Source organism: Heterodontus francisci, chromosome 24 (genome assembly GCF_036365525.1).
Source record: "Heterodontus francisci isolate sHetFra1 chromosome 24, sHetFra1.hap1, whole genome shotgun sequence".
In the NCBI taxonomy this organism is placed as follows: Eukaryota; Metazoa; Chordata; class Chondrichthyes; order Heterodontiformes; family Heterodontidae; genus Heterodontus; species Heterodontus francisci.
The window spans coordinates 34,230,214-34,250,555 of record NC_090394.1 but is presented as its reverse complement, the minus strand read 5'-3'; the positions used below and the strand labels follow the sequence as shown (position 1 = coordinate 34,250,555).

The 20,342-nt window shown below is 42.8% G+C and overlaps 1 protein-coding gene across 1 annotated transcript in view; it reads left to right on the top strand.

The window, feature by feature from the left end:
- The first annotated feature begins 1,774 nt into the window (after positions 1-1,774).
- The window catches only part of shmt1 (serine hydroxymethyltransferase 1 (soluble)), a 38,286-nt gene continuing 19,718 nt past the window's right edge, over positions 1,775-20,342 (top strand). Inside the window, exons 1-4 of the mRNA XM_068055867.1 lie at positions 1,775-1,980; positions 5,804-5,949; positions 7,325-7,440; positions 7,839-7,999. Coding sequence (XP_067911968.1) covers positions 1,891-1,980; positions 5,804-5,949; positions 7,325-7,440; positions 7,839-7,999 — 513 coding nt within the window. The 5' untranslated portion in view covers positions 1,775-1,890. The remainder of the gene's footprint in view (positions 1,981-5,803; positions 5,950-7,324; positions 7,441-7,838; positions 8,000-20,342) is intronic.

Sequence of the window (20,342 nt, the reverse complement as noted above, 5' to 3'; positions counted from 1 at the left end):
CAAAGCGGCCACCCAATCTGCGTTTGGTCTCCCCAATGTAGAGGATATTGTGAGCAGCGAATACAGTATACTAAATTGAAAGAAGTAAGTAAATCGCTGCTTCTGCTGAAAGGAGTGTTTGGAGCCTTGGATAGTGAGGAGAGAAGAGGTAAATGGGCAGGTATTACACCTCCTGCGATTGCATGGGAAGGTGCCGTGGGAAGGGGACAAGGTGTTGGGGGTGATGGAGGAGTGGACCAGGATGTCACGGAGGTAACGATGCGTTCAGAATGCTGACGAGAGGGGAAGGGAAGATGTGTTTGGTGGTGGCATCACGCTAGAGGTGGCGGAAAGGATGGAGGATGATTCCTTGGATGTGGAGGTTGGTGGAGTGGAAGGTGAGGACAAGGGGAACCCTGTAGCAGTTCTGGGAGGGAGGGGAAGGTGTGACACCCTGGTCCACTCCTCCATTACCCCTGACATCTCGGCACCTTCCCATGCAACGCAGGAGGTGTAATACCAACCCTTTTACCTCTTCTCTCCTCACTATGCAAGGCCCCCAACACTCTTTCCAGGTAAAGCAGCGATTTGCTTGTACTTCTTTCCATTTAGTATACTGTATTCGCTGCTCACAATGTGGTCTCCTCTACATTGGGGAGACCAAACGCAGATTGGGTGAATGCTTTGTGGAACACCTCCACTCAGTCTGAAAGCATGACCCCGAGCTTCCTGTTGCTTGCCATTTCAACACATCCCCCTGCTCTCATGTCCACATCTCTGTCCTGGGCCTGCTGCAGTTTTCCAGTGAACATCAAGGAAGCTCAAGGAGCAGCACCTCATTTTCCGATTAGGCACTCTGCAGCCTACTGCACTGAACATTGAGTTCAATAATTTCAGAGCATGACTGGCCCTTTTTTATTTTTATTTTATTTTATTTTGTTCCATCTTTTATTTGTTTTTTTACCAAACCTACTGGTTTTTCATGTTTGTGCTTTTGGCTAGGGCTGCTCATTATTCTGTCATTAACACTCGCTCTGCACTAATGCTTTGTTTTTCACCACACCATTAGCACAGTCTCTTTGCCTTTGCTCCATGACCTCTGTCAGTTAATCTCTCCGGCCCTCTGTCCTATCACACACCTTCCCTTTCCTTTTGTTCTCTTTGCCCCACCCTCGCTTTATTTGCTTAAAACCTATTACATTTCTAACCTTTGCCAATTCTGATGAAAGGTCACTGACCTGAAACATTAACTATGCTTCTCTCTCCACAGATGCTGCCAGACCTGTTGAGTATTTCCAACACTTTCTGTTTTTATTAGCCATTTGGACTTGTTTGTCTATCACTAACTAAAGTGTGCCAATTTAAGATCATCGTCTATAGAATAAAGAATAAATTGAATTTTATTTTACATAAAAGATTCTTAGCATATGGAATGATCTACCAGAAATAGTGATGGAAGCAGAATCTATAAAACATTTCTTGGGGGGGAAAAAAAAGGGAAGTGGATAAATATTTGAAAACTAAGAATTTAAGAGGGTGCCTGGAAAAGGTGTAGGGGAACAGGGCCTCGCTGGTAACTCTGCAGTCAGCTGGCACTGACAAGATGCACCAAATTACCTCCTGCTGTGTTGTAAAACTCTACAATTTAGGAAGGTCATCAATAAAAGTTATTTTACTGTGGATATTTTTTTTTGGTACCTGTTGAACTGTTAACAACAGCAAAGTACAACCTGAGCTGGTCTCCGATCTGTGAATGATTATCCAGGATTGTTGAAACATTATTTAGACTGGCGATTAAGCATTTCTGAGGACACTGGTTGCAGACTGAAGCAAACTCCAGGCTTGCTCATTTCTCTTCTGTTTTCATATTTAATGCATCAGATACCCTGACTGGAAAAAGGTTTTTCAGTCATGGCAAACATTGCCATTGGTAACTCCTCAGATAACTGGGAATCTCACACTGCAATGCTGGTGGAGCCCCTTAACACCAATGATCCGGAAGTAAGTAAAAAAAAAAAAACTATATTGTCAATTTTCTTTTAAGAAGTGAATTGTTTCTTAAAACTGTAATGGGCTGTCAGTGGGTTAAGGCACTGTCTAGTATGGGTACCAAACAATACAGACTAGAAGTTTTCAAGTACCAGAACTGAGAGGCTAAATATCAGGAAAGACTAAACCGGCTGGGGCTCTTTTCTCAAGAAAAGAGAAAGCTGAGGGGTGACCTAACAGAGGTCTTCAAAATTATAAAGGGGTTCAGTAGGATAGGCATAGAGAAGATGTTTCCACTTTTTTTTTTGGGGGGGGGGGGGGGGGTGGTCAAAACCAAGGGTCATATATAGAAGATAATCACTAATAAATCCAATAACGTATTGAACCAGAGTTTGGTTAGAATGGGGATCTTTCTTCCACATGGAGTGGTTGAGGCACATAGCAAATACATTTAAGGGGAAGCTAGATAAACACATGAAGGAGAAAGGAATAGAAGGATATCCTGATAGCGTTAGCTGAAGTAGGGTGGGAGGAAGCTCCTGTGGAGCATAAATGATAGCATGGACCAGTTGGGCCAAATGGCCTGTTTCAGAGCTGTAAATTCTATGTAGCATAGAGTAGATAGGGCTTTAAACAAACAAGGGAGAAGGAAAATTCTGATAAAGGTAAATTTATAAGTCTTAAGAGAAGAGTCAAGGCTGTAGAGCAGAGAAGCAATTTGGGTAAAATCAAGCAGATTATGTCAGGGTGGGACAGAAAGTTTAACCATAGTAATAGAGCATCAGTGATTAAGGCTACATTGGGGAAAAATAGTAAAATTAAATTTAAAGGTGCTATATCTGAATGCAAGATGCATTTGTAACAAGATAGAGGAATTAATGGCACAAACAGAGATAAATCAGTTTGATCTGGAAGCCTTGCGAGACACAGCTGCAGGGTGATCAAGATTGGGAACTAAATGCTCCAGGGTGCTTGACTTTGAGTAAAGATAGACAAAGTGGAAAAGGAGGTGGGGTAGCCCTGAGAATAAAAGATCAGATGAGTCAATGGATCTTAGCTCAGAAAATCAGGATGTAGAATCAGTATGAGTGGAACTAAGAAGTAACTGGCTAGAAAACACTGGTGGGAGTAGTTTATAGGCCCCCCTAATAGTAAATTAGAGAAGCATGTAACAAGGGTAATATAATAATTGTGGGGATCTTAATTTTCATATAAACCATATTGGAAAAAGTAGCTTGTAATGAATTTGAGAAGGTTTTCCAGAACAATCTGTTGAGGTACAAACAAGGGAACAGGTTATTTTAGATCCAGTATTGTGTAATCAGACAGAGTTAATTAGTAATCTTGTAGTAAAAGATCTTCTGCTGAAGTCTAACAATTTCCGATTAAGTTTGAGAGTGATGTGGTTTAGTCCGAAACTAGGGTCTTAAATTTAAACTAAACCAATTGCAACAGAATGAGGGGTGAGTTGGCTAAGTTAAATTGGAAATTAGATTTTTTTAAAAATGGATAAGCAATGGTGAACATTTAATGAAATAATTCCCAATTCTCAACAAATATATATTCCCATGAATAAAAATGTCACTGGAAAAGTAGTGCAACCATGCCTAACTAGACAGGTTAAGAATAGTATTAAAATAAAAGAAGAGGCTTACAATGTTGCCAAAAAAAAAAGAGTAGCAAGCCTGAAGATTGGGAGAGTTTCAAAAATCAGCAAAGGCCGACCGAGAAATTAATAGAGGGAGAAAATAGAATATGGGTGTAAACTTGCAAGTATGTAAAAAGAGAAAGTAAATATGGATCCCTTAGAGGCAGAGACAGAAGAAATTATAATGGGATTCTTGATAAGCAAGGGGGTGAAAAGTTATCGGGGGCAGGCAGAAATGTGGAGTTGAGGTTACAATCAAATCAGCCATGATCTTATCGAATGGCGGAGCAGGCTCGAGGGGCCGAGTTGCCTACTCCTGCTCCTAGTTCGTATGTTCGAAATAAGGAAGCGGCAGAGACTTGAAACAAATATATTTTTAATCAGTTTTTACAATGGAAGACACAAGGAACATTCTGGAAATTGTGGGGTCCAAGGGTCCAATGACATTGAGGAACTTAAAGTAACTCATTCGTAAAGAAAACGTACTTAAGAAATTAATAGGACTAAAAGCCGACAAATCTTCTGGACCTGATTGCCCACATTCTAGGGATAGAGATAGTGGATGCATTGATTTTGATCTTCTGGAATACCCTAGATTCCCCATAGATTGGAAGGTAGCAAATGTAACCCCCACTGTTCAAGAAAGGAGGGAGAGAGAATACATGGAGCTGTAGGCCAGTTAGCCTGACATCAGCAGGAGAGAAAATGCTAGAATCTATTATTAAGGAAATGTAACAAGACACATGGAAAATCACAATATGATTAGGCAGAGTCAAAACAGTGTTTTGAAAGTGAAATCATGTTTGATAAATCTATTAGTTTTTTGAGAACGTAACTAGCAGGGTAGATAAGGGGAACCAGTAGATGTAGTATACTTGGATTTTCTGAAGAAATTTGACAAGGTTCCACAAAAGAGGTTGCGTTCATAAGTTAAGGGCTCATGGAATGGGGGTAATATATTAGCATGGATTGAAGATTGGTTGACGGACAGAAAACAGAGAGTAGTAATAATGGGTCATTTTTGGGATGGCAGGTTGTAACAAGTGGAGTGCCGGAAAGATCAGTGTTTGGTCCTCAGCTATTTATAATCTATGTCAATGACTTGGATGGGAGGACCAAGTGTAATATATTCAAGTTTGCTGGTGATCCAAAGCTATGTGGGAAAGTAATGTGTGAGGAGAGGCCGCAAAGGAATATGGAGCAGTTAAGTGATTGGGAAAAAACGTAGTAGATGTGGTCAGAACACTGGAAAAGTAGAATATTTTTTAAAAGTGAGAGACTGGCAAATGTTACTCAGAGAGATTTGGGTTCCCTTGTACAGAAATCACAGAAAGTTAACACGTAGGTAGAGCAAGCAGTTAGGAAGGCAAATGGCATGTTAGCCTTTATGACAAAGAGGTTGGAGTATAAAGGCTTTGGTGAGACCACACCTGGAGTGCCGTGTACAGTTTCGGTCTCCTTACCTAAGGAAGGCCTTAAAGGGGGGTGCAACGAAGGTTCACTAGATTGATTCCTGGGATGAGGGGGCCGTCCTGTGTGGAGAGGTTGAGTAGAGTGGGCCGATATTCTTTGCAGTTTAGAAAAGTGAGAGGTGATCTCATTGAAACAACATGTTCTTAGAGGGCTTGACAGGGTAGATGCTGAGAGGCTGACTTCCCTGAGTGGACAGTCTAGAACTAGAGATTGTAGTCTCGGGGATAGGGCATCGACCATTTAGGACTGAAGTGAGGAGAGATTTCTCCACTCAGAAGGTTGTGAATCTTTGGAATTACCTAACTCAGAGTAAGTAATTAGTTGTTGAGTTTGATAGATATTTAGGCACTAAGGGATATGGGGATAAGGTGGGAAAATGGAGTTGAGATAGAGAGAGATCTTACTGAATGGTGGAGCAGGCTTGAGGGGCTGCATGGTTTATTGCAGCTCCTATTTCTTATCTTAAAAGAGCAGATATGCTATAATTGGATAAAGTGCCCCAGGCTCAGGAGTAGTGGTGAGGTGGGTGGGGACATGGGGGAGAGAATTAGATTGAATTCCAGCTCTTGATTGCTGGGCTCGAGTGACTCAATCTGAGAATGAGTTAGAATAGGAGATGGTGACGATGAGACCTTGTTTCTATATAGGAGGGGTTACTAACCCTTGACCTGTGCTGGGAAAGAGCATTTATGCAGATTTTGTTTTCCCTGCCAGGTGTATGAGATCATTAAGAAAGAGAAGAGTCGTCAGAGACTTGGTTTGGAACTCATTGCCTCTGAGAACTTTGCGAGCCGAGCCGTGTTGGAGGCTCTGGGCTCATGCATGAATAACAAATATTCAGAGGGATACCCTGGGCAAAGGTATGGAATCAACATTCACCCTGCCTTGAATGACTTTATTCTTTGTTCTGATACATGGCTGAATCATACTGAGAACTAAAGGTAGTATGATGGGCTGCTTCAGCTCTTCCAGGCATCATGGAGCAGCAACAATTTGCTTTTATATACAGCGCCTTTAACGTAGTAAACCATCCCAAGGTGCTTCACAGAAGCGTTACCAAACAAATAGTAAATGGGATGAGTTTATTGTAGCTCATCTATTTCACCTGTTGACTCACTTTAGTTGTCGGTTTTCAGCTTTCAACACTTCCATTACACTTGTGACTACAATCCAAAAGTACTTAATTGACTGTAAAGTGCTTTGGGGTGTCCTGAGGTGATAAAAGGCAGCATATAAATGCAAGTCTTTTTTTCTTTTTACTGCCCTGAAGCTAAAACAGCAGCTGTAGTTTGTCTTCTGACCCTCAGACGAGCCAATTGATCAATTTCATTCCTCAGCTTTAATATTGCCCTTAATTGAGCCCAATTCATTGGCTTAACCAATCGCAGTGCTGTGTTCTCTGATCCTAGTTAAGTAATTGTTGATGGAGTTGACAGCGGGGAGAACTCACCGGCTCTGATCTGCACTGCATTGGGTGTTTTTACTTCACCAGATGTTTTGGGTCCTATTTCGGGAGACTGAACCCTGTGCAGCTCCCTTTTACATATGGTGTTTGGGGAAGGGGTGGGGTGCTCATTGCTCTGGGAGTACCAGCTGGTACAGATGCGCAGAATGCAAATGGGACTAGATGGGCTCTCGTTCACTGGCCAGTTTGTTTATGGTTTCATGGGCCTAGGAGGCCTACAGATTCTGCAAGTTCAGTCGTCAGGAGTGCAGCAAATGTAAAGGCTCCTTTTTATAGCAAATTCCAGGTGGAAAACTAACCTTCACCTGCAAAAATTGTGATTTTTCCCTCTCTGCCCTAGTGCCAATTTGTGCTCTCCATTGCTGATCACTTGACTGAACAGAGCTGCCATTGTAGGAGCAAGAGGAGGGCATTCAGCCCCTTGAACCTGTTCCAGCATTCAATTAGATCATGGTTGATCTTAAATTCATTTACCTGCCTTTGTTCTGCATCCCTTGATGCTCTTACCCAACAAAAAAAAAATCAATCACAGTTTTGGAACCTCCAGTTGACTCCCACTCTCAACAGGTTTGCTGGGGGAGAGAGTTCCAGATTCCCATTACCCTTTGCGTGAAGAAGTGAAAGAGATGTAAAGCAAGGTTTGCCGTAACTCAGGTTATCTACACTGCTCCTGCAGGAGCTTCAAGGAAAAGTTTGTTGTTCTCCAGCATGTCTTTTTTATTTGTTGGTAACATTCCTGTTTCGATGCAGTGGCTGTCTTGTTTCTGTAGGTATTATGGTGGTACCGAGTTTGTGGATGAGTTGGAGCGGCTGTGCCAGAAACGAGCGTTGGATCTGTACTGCCTTGACCCACAGAAATGGGGAGTCAATGTCCAGCCATATTCAGGTAAACTCTGCGGGTACAACTCATTCTTCCCTTACTACCCTCAACTTTTCCCCTTCCTTTACTAAAAGCACCAAATCATCTTGAGGGTACACAGCCTATTGGAACCTCAAGAGCCCTGGCTTTACTTAATTGGCTAGACATTGAGTTTCTACAGACTGTTCCACCATGGGTGGAGATGGGGGTCATCTCTACTCCCTACCCAGGCTGGCTCATGTCATCTTGGCAGAGATCAGGCAGCAGAGTGGCTTGGTTACCCACTGGTGGTGTTTCTTTGGAGCAAAGAGTGCCTTGGGATAGACTGGCAACATTTAATGTCAGCCTCCTAGTGCTTTGGAATGCGATTGGAGATTTCCAAAGGGTATCCGTAATCTATGTCTCTCTCTTCTTGGGTTTGGTAGGCTCTCCAGCAAACTTTGCAGTTTATACTGCTCTTGTGGAGCCGCATGGGAGGATCATGGGATTAGATCTTCCCGATGGTGGTCATCTGACCCATGGTTTCATGACAGAGAAGAAGAAAATCTCTGCCACGTCCATCTTCTTTGAGTCTATGCCATACAAGGTAAGAGCATTTGGAAGGTAATTCCTGCCGCAATATTGAATTATCAGTGCCCTTTTGTTTTCACCTCTGAACACATTTTGCACTATCATACAGCACAGGAAGCCATTTGGCCCATCGTGCTTGTGCCGGCTCCTTGAAAGAGCTATCCAATTAGTCCTACTCCACACTGCTATTTGCCCACAGCCCTGCACATATTTTTTCTTTGCAAGTATTTATTCAATTCCCTTTCGAAAGTTACTATTCAATCTGCTTCACACCCTTTTCAGACAATGCATTCCAGATCATAACAATTCCGATGTGATTTTATTTGAGAAGTGATACCTAACTGCACAAAGTAATCCAGGTGTGGTCTCACCAAAGGCCTATACAATTTCAGTAAGTCATCTTCACTCTTGTATTCCAGTCCCTTTGTAATAAAGGCTAGCATGATTTTTTCCTTTCTCATTGCTTGCTGTACCTGCATTTCATATAATTTATGTACAGATCCTTCTGAATAGCAACAGTTCCCAGTCTCAACATTTCAAAAATATTCTGCTTTTCTATTTTTCCTTCCAAAGTGGATAACTTCACACTTCCCCAAATTACAACCTGTCTACGTCCCTTTGCAGACTCTTTGTATCCTCCTCAAAGCTTACTTTCCCACCTACTCATCAAACTTGGATATGTTACACTCGGTCTCCTCATCCTTTTTTTTTTATTCGTTCAAGGGATGTGGGCGTTGCTGGCTAGGACAGCATTTATTACCCATCCCTAATTGTCATTAAAGTCGTTGATATAAATTGTAAATCGCTGAGGCCCAAGTACTGATCCTTGTGGTACACCACTAGCCAACCTGAAAATGACCCTTTATTCCATTAACCAATCCTGAATCCATGCTAATATATTACCCCCAATCCCAGGAGCCCTAATTTTGCATAATAACCGATTGTGTGGCACCTTACCGAATGCTTTATGAAAATCCAGCAAGCTTCAATTGTGGACACGCACTCTAGGTCTCTCTGTTTCCCTATGTTTCTCAATATTCAGCCATTTATTGTGTTTTCGCTTGCCTTGTTTGCCCTTCCCAAATGCATTACCTCACACTTCTTTGGATTGAATTTAATTTCAATTGTAAATTGTAAATTGCCCCTAGTGTAGGTAGGTGGTAGGGAATATGGGATTACTGTAGGGTTAGTATAAATGAGTGGTTGTTGGTCGGCACAGACTCGGTGGGCCGAAGGGCCTGTTTCAGTGCTGTATCTCTTTTTAAAAAAAAAAACATTCTGTGATCTGGAATTGCAAAATTTGTTATGACTTCCTGAAAGAAATGTGTGCAAATAGATAATGCGCTTCCGCACGTCACACCATATACTTAAAATCATAGAATCATAGTAATCTATGACACAGAAGGAGGCCATTTGGCCCATCATGTCTGTGCCAGCTGAAGAAGTGCTATCCAGCCTAATCCCTCTTTCCAGCTGTTGGTCCATAGCCTTGTAGGTTATGGCAATTCAAGTGCATAGCCAAGTAATTTTCAAATGTGATGAGGGTTTTTGCTTCTACCACGCTTTCTGACAGTGGTTTCCAGATCCCCACTACCATTTGGGTAAAAAAATTCTTAACTCCCCTTTAATCCTTCTACCAATGATTTTACATCTTGGTTATTGACCTCTGGTAAGGGAAATGGGTCTTTCTTATCCATTCTATTTAGGCCCCTCATAATTTTTGAACACCTGAATTAAATCTCCCCTCAGTCTCCTCTGTTTGAAAGAATACAACCCCAGCCTATCCAGTATTTCCTCATAGCTAAAATTCTCCAGTCCTGACAACATCCTCGTAAATCTCCTTTGTATCCTCTCTACTGTGCTCACATCCTTCCTGTAATGCAGTGACCAGAACTGTATGTGGTACTCTAGCTGTGGCCTAACTGGTGTCTTTTACAGTTCTAGTATAACCTCCCTGCTCTTATATTCTGTGCCTTGGCGAATAAAGGAAAGTTTCCTGTTTGCCTTCTTAACCATGTGAGAACATAAGAAATAGTAGCAGGAGTAGGCCCTTTATTCCTTCGAGCCTGCTTTGCCATTCAGTATCATCATGGCTGATCTACCTTAACGCCACCTTCCCACACCCTGCTCATATCCCTTAATTCCCTTGGTATCCAAAAATCTATCAATGTCTGTCTTCAATATGCTCAATGACTTATGAGGAAAGGTTGAGCGGGTTGTGCTTATAATCATTGGAGTTTAGCAAAATGAGAGGTGATTTTGTTGAAATGTGTAAGTTTCTGAGGGGGCTTGACAGGGTAGATGAAAGGATGTTTCCCCTCATGGGGGAATCTAGAATTGGGGGTCCAGTTTAAAAATAAGGAGTCTCCTATTTCAGATGGGGATGAGGAGGAATTTCTTCACTGAGGGTCATTAATCTTTGGAATTCTTTTCCCCAGAGAGCAGTGGAGGCTGGGTCTTGGAATATATTCAAGGCTGAGTTAGACAATTTTTTGATGGACAAGGTAGTCGAGGTTTATGGGAGACAGGCAGGAAAGTGGAGTTAAGGCCGCAATCAGATCAACCGTGATCTTATTGAATGGAGGAACAGGCTCAAGGGGCTGAATGGCCTATTCCTGCTCCTATTTCTTATTATCTTATGACTGAGCATCTGCAGCTCTCTGGAGTAGAGAATTCTGAAGATTCACGACTTTTTGAGTGATCTCCATCCTAAAAGGTTGACTCCTTATTCTGAGACTGTCACCCACAGTTCTAGACTCATCAGCCAAGGGAAACATTCTCCTAGCATCTACTCTTATTAAGCTCCTTAAGAATTTCACATGTTTCAATGAGATCACCTCTCATTCTTCTAAATGTTGTGGATATAAAGGCCTAGTGTACACAATCTCCTTTTAGGGCAATCCCCTCATCCCAGGAATTAGATTAGTGAACCTTTGTTGAACTCCCTCCAAGTCATGTATATCCTTTGCACAGTGAAGAGACCAAAACTGCACAAAGTACTCCAGGTGTGGTCTCACCAAAGCCCTATACAATTTCAGTAAGTCATCTTCGCTCTTATTTTCCAGTCCCTTTGGAATAAAGGCTAACATGACATTTTCCTTTCTCATTGCCTGCTGTACCGGCATTTCATATAATTCATGTACAGATCCTTCTGAATAGCAACATTTCCCAGTCTCAACATTTCAAAAATATTCTGCTTTTCTATTTTTCCTTCCAAAGTGGATAACTTCACACTTCCCCAAATTACAACCTGTCTACGTCCCTTTGCAGACTCTTTGTATCCTCCTCAAAGCTTACTTTCCCACCTACTCATCAAACTTGGATATGTTACACTCGGTCTCCTCATCCTTTTTTTTTTATTCGTTCAAGGGATGTGGGCGTTGCTGGCTAGGACAGCATTTATTACCCATCCCTAATTGTCATTAAAGTCGTTGATATAAATTGTAAATCGCTGAGGCCCAAGTACTGACCCTTGTGGTACACCACTAGCCAACCTGAAAGTGACCCTTTATTCCATTAACCAATCCTGAATCCATGCTAATATATTACCCCCAATCCCAGGAGCCCTAATTTTGCATAATAACCCCTTGTGTGGCACCTTACCGAATGCTTTATGAAAATCCAGCAAGCTTCAAGTGCGGACACGCACTCTAGGTCTCTCTGTTCCCCTATGTTTCTCAATATTCAGCCATTTATTGTGGGTGGCGCAGTGGTTAGCACAGCAGCCTCACAGCTCCAGCGACCCGGGTTCAATTCCGGGTACTGCCTGTGTGGAGTTTGCAAGTTCTCCCTGTGTCTGCGTGGGTTTCCTCCGGGTGCTCCGGTTTCCTCCCACAAGCCAAAGACTTGCAGGTTGATAGGTAAATTGGCCATTAGCAATTGCCCCTAGTATAGGTAGGTGGTAGGGAAATATAAGGACAGGTGAGGATATGTGATAGGAATATGGAATTAGTGTGGGATTAGTATAGATGGGTGGTTGAAGGTCGGCACAGACTCGGTGGGCCGAAGGGCCTGTTTCCGTGCTGTTTCTCTAAAACTAAAAAAACTTTTGCTTGCCTTGTTTGCCCTTCCCAAATGCATTACCTCACACTTCTTTGGATTGAATTTCATTTATGAATTTTCTGCCCACCTGACCAGTCCATAAATATCTTCCTGCAGTCTCCAGCTTTCTTCTTCACTATCAACCATATGACCAGCTTTTGTATAATTTGCAAACTTCTTAATCGGGCCCCCTAATTAATGGTATATTGATATATACTACGCGAAGCAAAGGACCAAGTACTGAGCCCTCTGGAACACCACTGGAAACAGCCCTCCAGTCACAAAATCACCTTTCGACCATTACGCTTTGCTTCCAGCCACTGAGACAATTTTGGATCCAACATGCCACTTTCCCTTGGATCTCATCGGCTTTTACTTTTCTGACTAGTCTGCCATGTGGAACCTTGTCAAAAATCTATGTAGACTACATCAAATGTGTTACCCTCATTGACCCTCCTTGTTAACTCCTCAAAAAATTCAATCAAATTAGTCAAACATGACCTTCCCTTAACAAATCAATGCAGAGTGTCCTTGATTAATCCATGCCTTTCGAAATGACGATTTATACTGTCCCCTCAGAATTTTTTCCAATATTTTGTCCACCACCAAGGTTAGGCTGACTGGGCTGTAGTTACTCGGTCTATCCCTTCCTCCATTTTTGAAAAAAAAAAAACAGTACAATGTTATCAGTCCTCCAGCCCGTCAGCACCATGCCTATAACCAGCGAGGAAAGGGAGCCTCCGTTATTTTCCTCCCTTGCTTTTCTTCACAACCTGAGATACATTTCATCTGGGCCTGACGATTTATCTACTTTCAAACCCCTTAATATTTCCTTTCTTGCTATGTTTATCCCATCTACTACTTCAATCTCCTGCTCCTTAACTACATTGTCTACATTGCTTCTGCCTTCACAAAAGAGGGGAACAAAGTATTTACTAAGAACCATGCTCACACCTTTCTGCCTCCATATACGGGTTACCTTTTTGGTCTCTAATAGGCCCTACTCTTTTCTTAGTTACCTTCTTATTCGTTATGTACTTATAAAACATCTTTGGGTTTTCCTTGATGTTACTTACCAATATTTTTGCATACCCTCTCTTTGCTTTCCTAATTACCTTTTTAATTTCACCCCTGCACTTTCTGTACTTCTCTAGGCTTACTCTCATATTGAGCTCTCTGTATCTGACATAAGCGTCCCTTTTTTGCCTTATCCTACCATGCATGCTCCTTGACATCTGGGGACTTCAGATTTGGGAGTCACGTCCTTTTTCTTTGTGGGAACATATTTGTTTTGAACCCTCACTATCTCCTCCTTGAATGCCTCCCACTGCTCTTACTTTAAGTTGGCTGTTTCCAGCCCACATTTGCTAAATCACATCTCGGCTTAGTAAAATTTGTCTGCCCCTAACTGGGAACTTTTGCACCTGGCCTAACTTCATCCTTTTCCACACCTACACTAAATCTAACTGAATTATGATCACTATCACCAAAATGCTCTCCCACTGAAAACGCTTTCACCTGCCCAACTTCATTCCCTAAAACTAAGTCCAGAACCGTCCCCTGTCTTGTTGGGCTTGCTACATACTGGCTAAAAAAGTTCTTAATGCATTTTAAACAGTTGGCATCCTCTACACCAATCCCAATCAATACTAGGCTAGTTGAAATTCCCCCACTATCTCAACTGGACTATTGTGTCCAATTCTGGGCACTGCACTTTAGCAAGGATGTGAACGCTTTAGAGGGAAGAGGAGATTGATGAGAATGGTTCCAGGGATGAGGGGCTTTAGTTACGTGGATAGTATAGAGAAGCTGGGGTTGTTCTCTGTAAAGAAGAGAAGGTTGAGAGTGTTAGTGTCTAATAAGTTTTGTTAATGGATGTTAAATACCTAGTAGTTGAAGGTGATATGGTGAACAGGTGTTGGGTGTTGATTAGTTAATTGTACTCCGATGTATAGATAAAGAAGAGCCAGCCTGCACTGGCTGGGTGGTGTTAGTAGAGGAGAAGTAAGCTCTGTGGCAAACAATAAACGGTCTCCGTCAAAGCATCCTAGTCTCAGTGTCTTCTTCGCAAACAGGCTTGGAAGTTTCTCTAATAAAGAGGAGATTTGATAAAAGTGTTACAAATCATGAAGGATTTAAACAGAGTAGATCAAGAGGAACTGTTTACAATCAGGGCTTTCAAAAAGGGCATTGGATAAGCACCTGAAGGGAGAAAATTTGTAGGGTCTCTGGAAAAAGGCAGGGGAGTGAAACTAGCTGAGTTGCTATTGCAGAGAGCTGGCATGGACACAATGGACCAAATGACCTCCTTTTGTTCAGTACCCATTCTGTGATTCTATTACTGCGCTATTGGTTTTTGCATTCCTCAGAGATTTGCCCTTCAATCTCCCTCTTACTATTTGTGGTGCAATAATCTATTCCCAGCAGTGTGATTGCCCCTCTTTTTGTTCTTCTATTCAACCCACATGACCTTATTTTATGATCCTTTTAGCATATTATCCCTCCTCACAGCTGTACTTGTTTCTTTAATATTGTGATTTCCTCAGCTCAACTGTTTTTTTCACTCAACTCTTTGCATGGAAGTATATACCAGCAAGTACAGCCAATTGTCTATTTTCTAGCCTCTGTTTCCTCTGCCTTCCATTTCCAGCTTTGCTTCTCTCCCTTCTGAACCTACACGCAAATTCCCTGCCCCCTTTCAAACAACTTAAAATATTCCCCCACAGCACGAGTAAACCTCGCTGCAACAACTTCTCAAGTCAAGGATGGTGTCTGCCACGTCAACGTTCCCATCTGCCCTGATATGGTACAGCATGAAGCCCAGGTTGTGTATTCCTCAAGAAGGGAGCAAGAACTGGACTTGAAAAGTACCAGGGACTCCTCATCCTTAGACCCTCAATGTGACCAATTCAGCTAATTAGATAGTTATGGAAAAGGACAAAGATGGATCAGAAATAAAGGTACTGAGCTGGGGGAAGGCCTATTTCAAAATGATAAAACAGGATCTGGCCAAAGTGGACTTGGGAGCAGCTAATTGTAGGAAAGTCTACATCAGACCAGTGGGAGTCATTCAAAAAGGAAATAGTGAGAGTTCAGAGCCAACATGTTCCCGTAAAGGTGAAGGGTAGCACCAATAAGTCTAGGGAACCCTGGATGTCAAGGGATATAGAGGATTGGATAAGGAAACAAAAGGAGACTTATGGCGTATTCAGAGGGCTGAAAACAGCAGAGGCACTAGAGAAGTCTAGAAAGTGTAGGGGGTTACTTAAAAAAAAGTAATTAGGAGAGCGAAGAGGGGACGTGAAAGAACACTGGTGGGCAAGATAAAGGAAAATCCCAAGGCATTTTATAAGTATATTAAGGGCAAGAGGATAACCAGGGAAAGAGTAGGGCCCATTAAGGACCAAAGTGGCAATCTGCATGTGGAGCAGGAGGACGTAGGTGAGGTTTTAAATGATTACTTTTCATCTGTGTTCACTTTGGAGAAGGACAATGTAGGTGTAGAGATCAGGGAGGGGGAATGTGATATACTTGAACAAATTAGCATTGAAAGGGAGGAGGTATTAGCGGTTTTAGCGGAATTAAAAGTTGATAAATCCCTAAGCTTAGAAGGGTAGTAGGGATAAACCAGGTAATTACAGGCCAGTGAGTGTAACATCAGTGGTAGGGAAACTATTGGAAACAATTCTGAGGGACAGGATTAATCTCCACTTGGAGAGGCACTAGTTCAGTGACATTACCACTACACCACCATCTCCCCTCATAATAGTAATGCATGGTGCTTTTTTCACCTTTTGAGCACAAAAAAGCAGAAGTACGAGAGCTAATGCTTCTGCTGCCCCAAAATAGGTTTGTCTAGTCTTTTTCCTCCAGATCCAATAAAATGCGGCACTAACGGGTTCAGGGACCTTAATTTATTGCCCGAGCCATCAACATTCCAGCTCTGCCCTTTTAGTGCTCTGATCATAAAAAATACTTGAAAGAAAGACGTGTACGCAATAGATATATAACTGTCATAAACCTAACAGCAACCCTTCACACACATCTGTGCCCAAAGGACATATTGTTAATTACTGACAATCTGGAATTTAAAGCTAGTCTCAGTAATGGTGCTATGAAACTATCATTGATTGTTGTAAAAACTCATCTGGTTCGCTAATGTCCTTTAGGGAAGGAAATCTGCTGTCCTTACCTGGTCTGGTCTACATGTGACTCCAGACCCACAGCAATGTGGTTGACTCTTAATTGCCCTCTGAAATGGCCTAGCAAGCCACTCAGTTGTCAAGGGCAATTGGGGATGGGCAATAAATGCTGGCCTTGCCAGCGATGCCCACATCCCATGAAAGAATAAAAACAAAATATCTGAACAGAAAATGCTGGAAACATTCACTGGAAGCAGGTCAGGCAGAATCTGTGGAGAGAGAAACCGAGGTAACATTTCGGGTCGATGACCTTTTGTCGGGACTGGAAAATGTTATAGGTTTTTTGCCTTTGCATTTGCATAACACCTTCTACCTCCATGGGATGTCCCAAAGGGCTTTCACAGGGATTACTTTTGAAGAGTAGTGCTGTTGTTACGTAGTCAAATGCAGAAGCCAACTTGTGCACAGGAAGATCCCACAAACAGCAATGGGACATGACCAGCCCATCTGTTTTTTGGTGGTATTGACTGAGGGATAAATGATGGCCAGGATGTTAGTAGAACTCCCCACTCTTCTTTAAATAGCACAATGGGATCTTACATGACGCCCTCAACAGGCAGAGAGAGCTTTAGTTTAATCCCTGATCTGAAAGACTGCACTCTGACGGTGCAGTGCTCCTTCAGTACTGGTGTTGGGTTTGTCAGCCTAGATTATGGGCTCAATACCTGCCGTGCAGCCCAAACCCATGATTTTCTGACTCGGGCAAGAATGCTACCACTAGATAAAACTGCCACTTAAGTGTCGATGATCATGATGCAGGACACAAGCAAGGGAGACGGATCAAAAAGTAGAGAGTAAATTAGTACAAGCTTAAAAGCCTAAGGATTGTAGAAGAGAAGACTGAGGGAAATGAGGGGTTCTACAGGGAAAGAATGAATTACAGTAGGAGATGGTGTGAACTCTGCTGCCCATATCCTAACTCACATCAAGTCCTGATCCTCCGTTCCCCTGAGCTCACTGACCTTTATTGGCTCCCAGTGTGGCAATGGCTCGATTTTAAATTCTCATCCTTGTTTTCAAATCCCTCCCTGGCCTCACCCCTCCTGATCTCTATAATCTCTTCCAGCCCTACAACCCCTCAAGATCTCTGTGTTCCTCCAATTCTAGTTTCTTGGGCAGCCCCGATTTTCATCTCTCCGCCATTGGTGGTTGTGCCTTCAGCAGCTGAGTCCCTAAACTCTGGAATTCCCTTCCTAAACCTCTCCACTTCTCTAACCCCCTCTCCTTTTTAAGATACACCTTAAAACTTACCTCTTAGACCAAGCTTTTTTTCATCTGCCCAGATATCTCCATATGTAGCTTGGTGTTATATTTTGTTTGATAATGCTCCAGTGAATGGCCTTGGGACATTTTACTACGTTAAAGACTCTATATAAACACAAGTTGTTGTTGAATCCTGATTGCAACACATTGAAGATGAAGGAAGGAGGAGGAACTTGTAGGACACAGATTGGGGAAGGAACACCTTTCCCATGTCACCACATTGTGCTCACAGGTCAGGTGTACCCAACACTTCCACTGAGCTCACTGTTCTGTTATTATTGTACACAATTGTTTCACTGTGGAGGAACAAAGGGAGTTGGGTGTGTAGGTACACTGATCACTAAAAGCTAGTGCACAGGTATCGAAAGGTAATCAAAAAGGCTAATGGCAAGGGTAAGTTTAAGAATGGTCTACATCAGCTTGCCTTGGCCCACTAATCCTCCACCCTCTCCATTCCAGTTCACATGAACACTAGACTTGGTCTTGACTCATTGTGTGAAATGCAGTGTGTGTGGAAATATAATCTAAGTCCCCTCCGAGCTGGAAGGTCACGGGTTCAAGTCGTACTCCAGACACTTGAGCACAAAACCAGGCTGACGCTCCCAGTGCAGTATTGAGGGAGTGCTGCACTCTTGGAGGTGGCATCTTTCAAATGTGACATTAAACCAAGACCCTGTCTACCCCCTCGGGTGGAAATAAAAGATCCCATGGGACTATTTCAGACAACAGAAGTTCTCCTAAAGTGCAGGCCAATATTTATGCCCTAACCAACATCACCAAAAAATGATTATCAGAGTCCCGTTTGTGGGATCTTGCTGTGCACAAATTAACAGTCACATTTCCTATATTATGACAGTGGCTATGCTTCAAAAGTACGTCATTGGCTGAAAAGCACTTTGGAGTGTCCTGAGGTCATGAAAGGTGCTATATAACTGCATGTACTAAGGCCAATCTAACTTTGCAACTGATTATGTCTGGTTGATTTAATGGGTGGGCTATTCAGAAGTCGAGGGCTGAATGGGTGGGTTGGGCTTGTGTCAGAAGTTAAAATGCAAAAAATCTGGAACAGGAACTGAAGTTGTTCACTTCTAGCTTTAATGGAGATGGGATGAGGGGCAGGTGACCAATACACTCGCAGGAAGTGGGTGGGTCATTTAATTGTTATAATGAGACTGCATGTCTTCCTTTTAACAGTCATTCTATTTTTAACCACAGGCAGCCGGGTTTCCTGGGCTTCGGGAAACTCGGTAGCTTAAAGGTGGCGAAAAGGTCTGAACCTAAATGGTAAGTGCCTTTACAGCTCTGGTTGTAGACCAGGAGAAGCAGGAGTGTTTCTTCCAGGCCCAACAAGCTGCCCAGTAAGCCCCCCATCGCAGCTGTGATCTGTCTGCTTCCTCCCTGTGCCCCCTCCCTGCCATCGGGACACTCCCCCCACCAGACCACCATCCAGCCATCCCTCTGATCAGAAATCCTGGACCACCATCCAACCCTTACCACATGATCAGGACCCCCTGGACCACCATGGGCAACATCCCCCCCCCCCCCCCCCCCTCAACATATCTCGTTCCCCCAAGACTCTGAGTAACATTTGCTCATGACACAGGTCTGGCCATTTTCTCTTTACAGTATATACATTGCAGAGATATGAAACATTCTATTTCTAATGAGTTTAAACCAAAGTATTAACACTCATAACTCCAAATAGAGACATACTCTCTGAAAATCTTAGCACCTTATGAATCAAATATTATTGTCTAACCAGTATGGTAATGAGAAAGAATTTATAAATTCTAATTAACAACAAACCTACCTGCTCTCGTAGGCTTTGGCCCTGTGAAGCAGGCTTCCCTCCTGAAAGGTCTCCAGCCTGTCAATCAGGCTGCATGTGGGCAGGGGCCCCACTTAAAGGAGCCCTGCAGTTAAATTCTGCAGGACATTTGGGAAACCCATTCTTCCAGTCAACAGTGTCCCCACAGGGGACAGGCTAAAGTGCAGGCTCAAGTCTCTGCCTCTGAGATGCAGGGACCAGGAAGGCTTGAGCTCAGTTGATTTTTGTTGGGTAAGGGTATCAAAGGATATGGAACAAAGATGGTCAAATGGGGTTAAGATACCGATCAACCACGATCTAATTGAATGGCAGAATAGTCTTGAGGGGCTGAGTGGTCTTCTGTCAGGTCAGTTGCCTTGTTTCTGCTGAAATAACTGATTTTAGCTAAGGCAGCTGTGGGCCCCCAACTTAGAACTGAAAAGTCCACCAGTTGAGTTAGGCACGATGCCCTCCACAGTTGAATGCCCTGCCAACTCTCACTATCAAGGCTCACCGATGAATTCCTGTGGGATGCTGTACCAAAGCCTTTAGGATAAGGGAGATGAAAATTGGGAGAGAGAGGGAAAGAAATAGAAATGGATGGGATGGTGATGGTATATGTTGGGGGAAAAGTGAGAGATTCCATTAATTGTGTACTTCCATCTACATAGCATCAGTCCAATCCTTGACTGAAGTTCTGTTCACCAGATGCATTGTATCTGAACGATCCTGATCAGCCCAGGGTATGATGGCCAAAACCCAGGTAGTGATAGTGTTCAGTCTGACCCATTGAGTGCAGTCTATGCCTCCTAATTCTGAATTACTGAATTTTGCAATACCTGTCATTCAATTCTTAAACAAAATGCCACCTGTACTGTTTTATTCATTTATTTAAAATTGATTAATTCATCCTACTGGATATTTCCCCAAAGAAGAATATTTGAGCAGGAACCTTAAAGGGATATGTCAGGGTGCCAGCTAAACATCGCAAACCCCAGACTACATCCATGGGAGGTCTGTCAGTATAGAAAGGTTTCCTAGACACC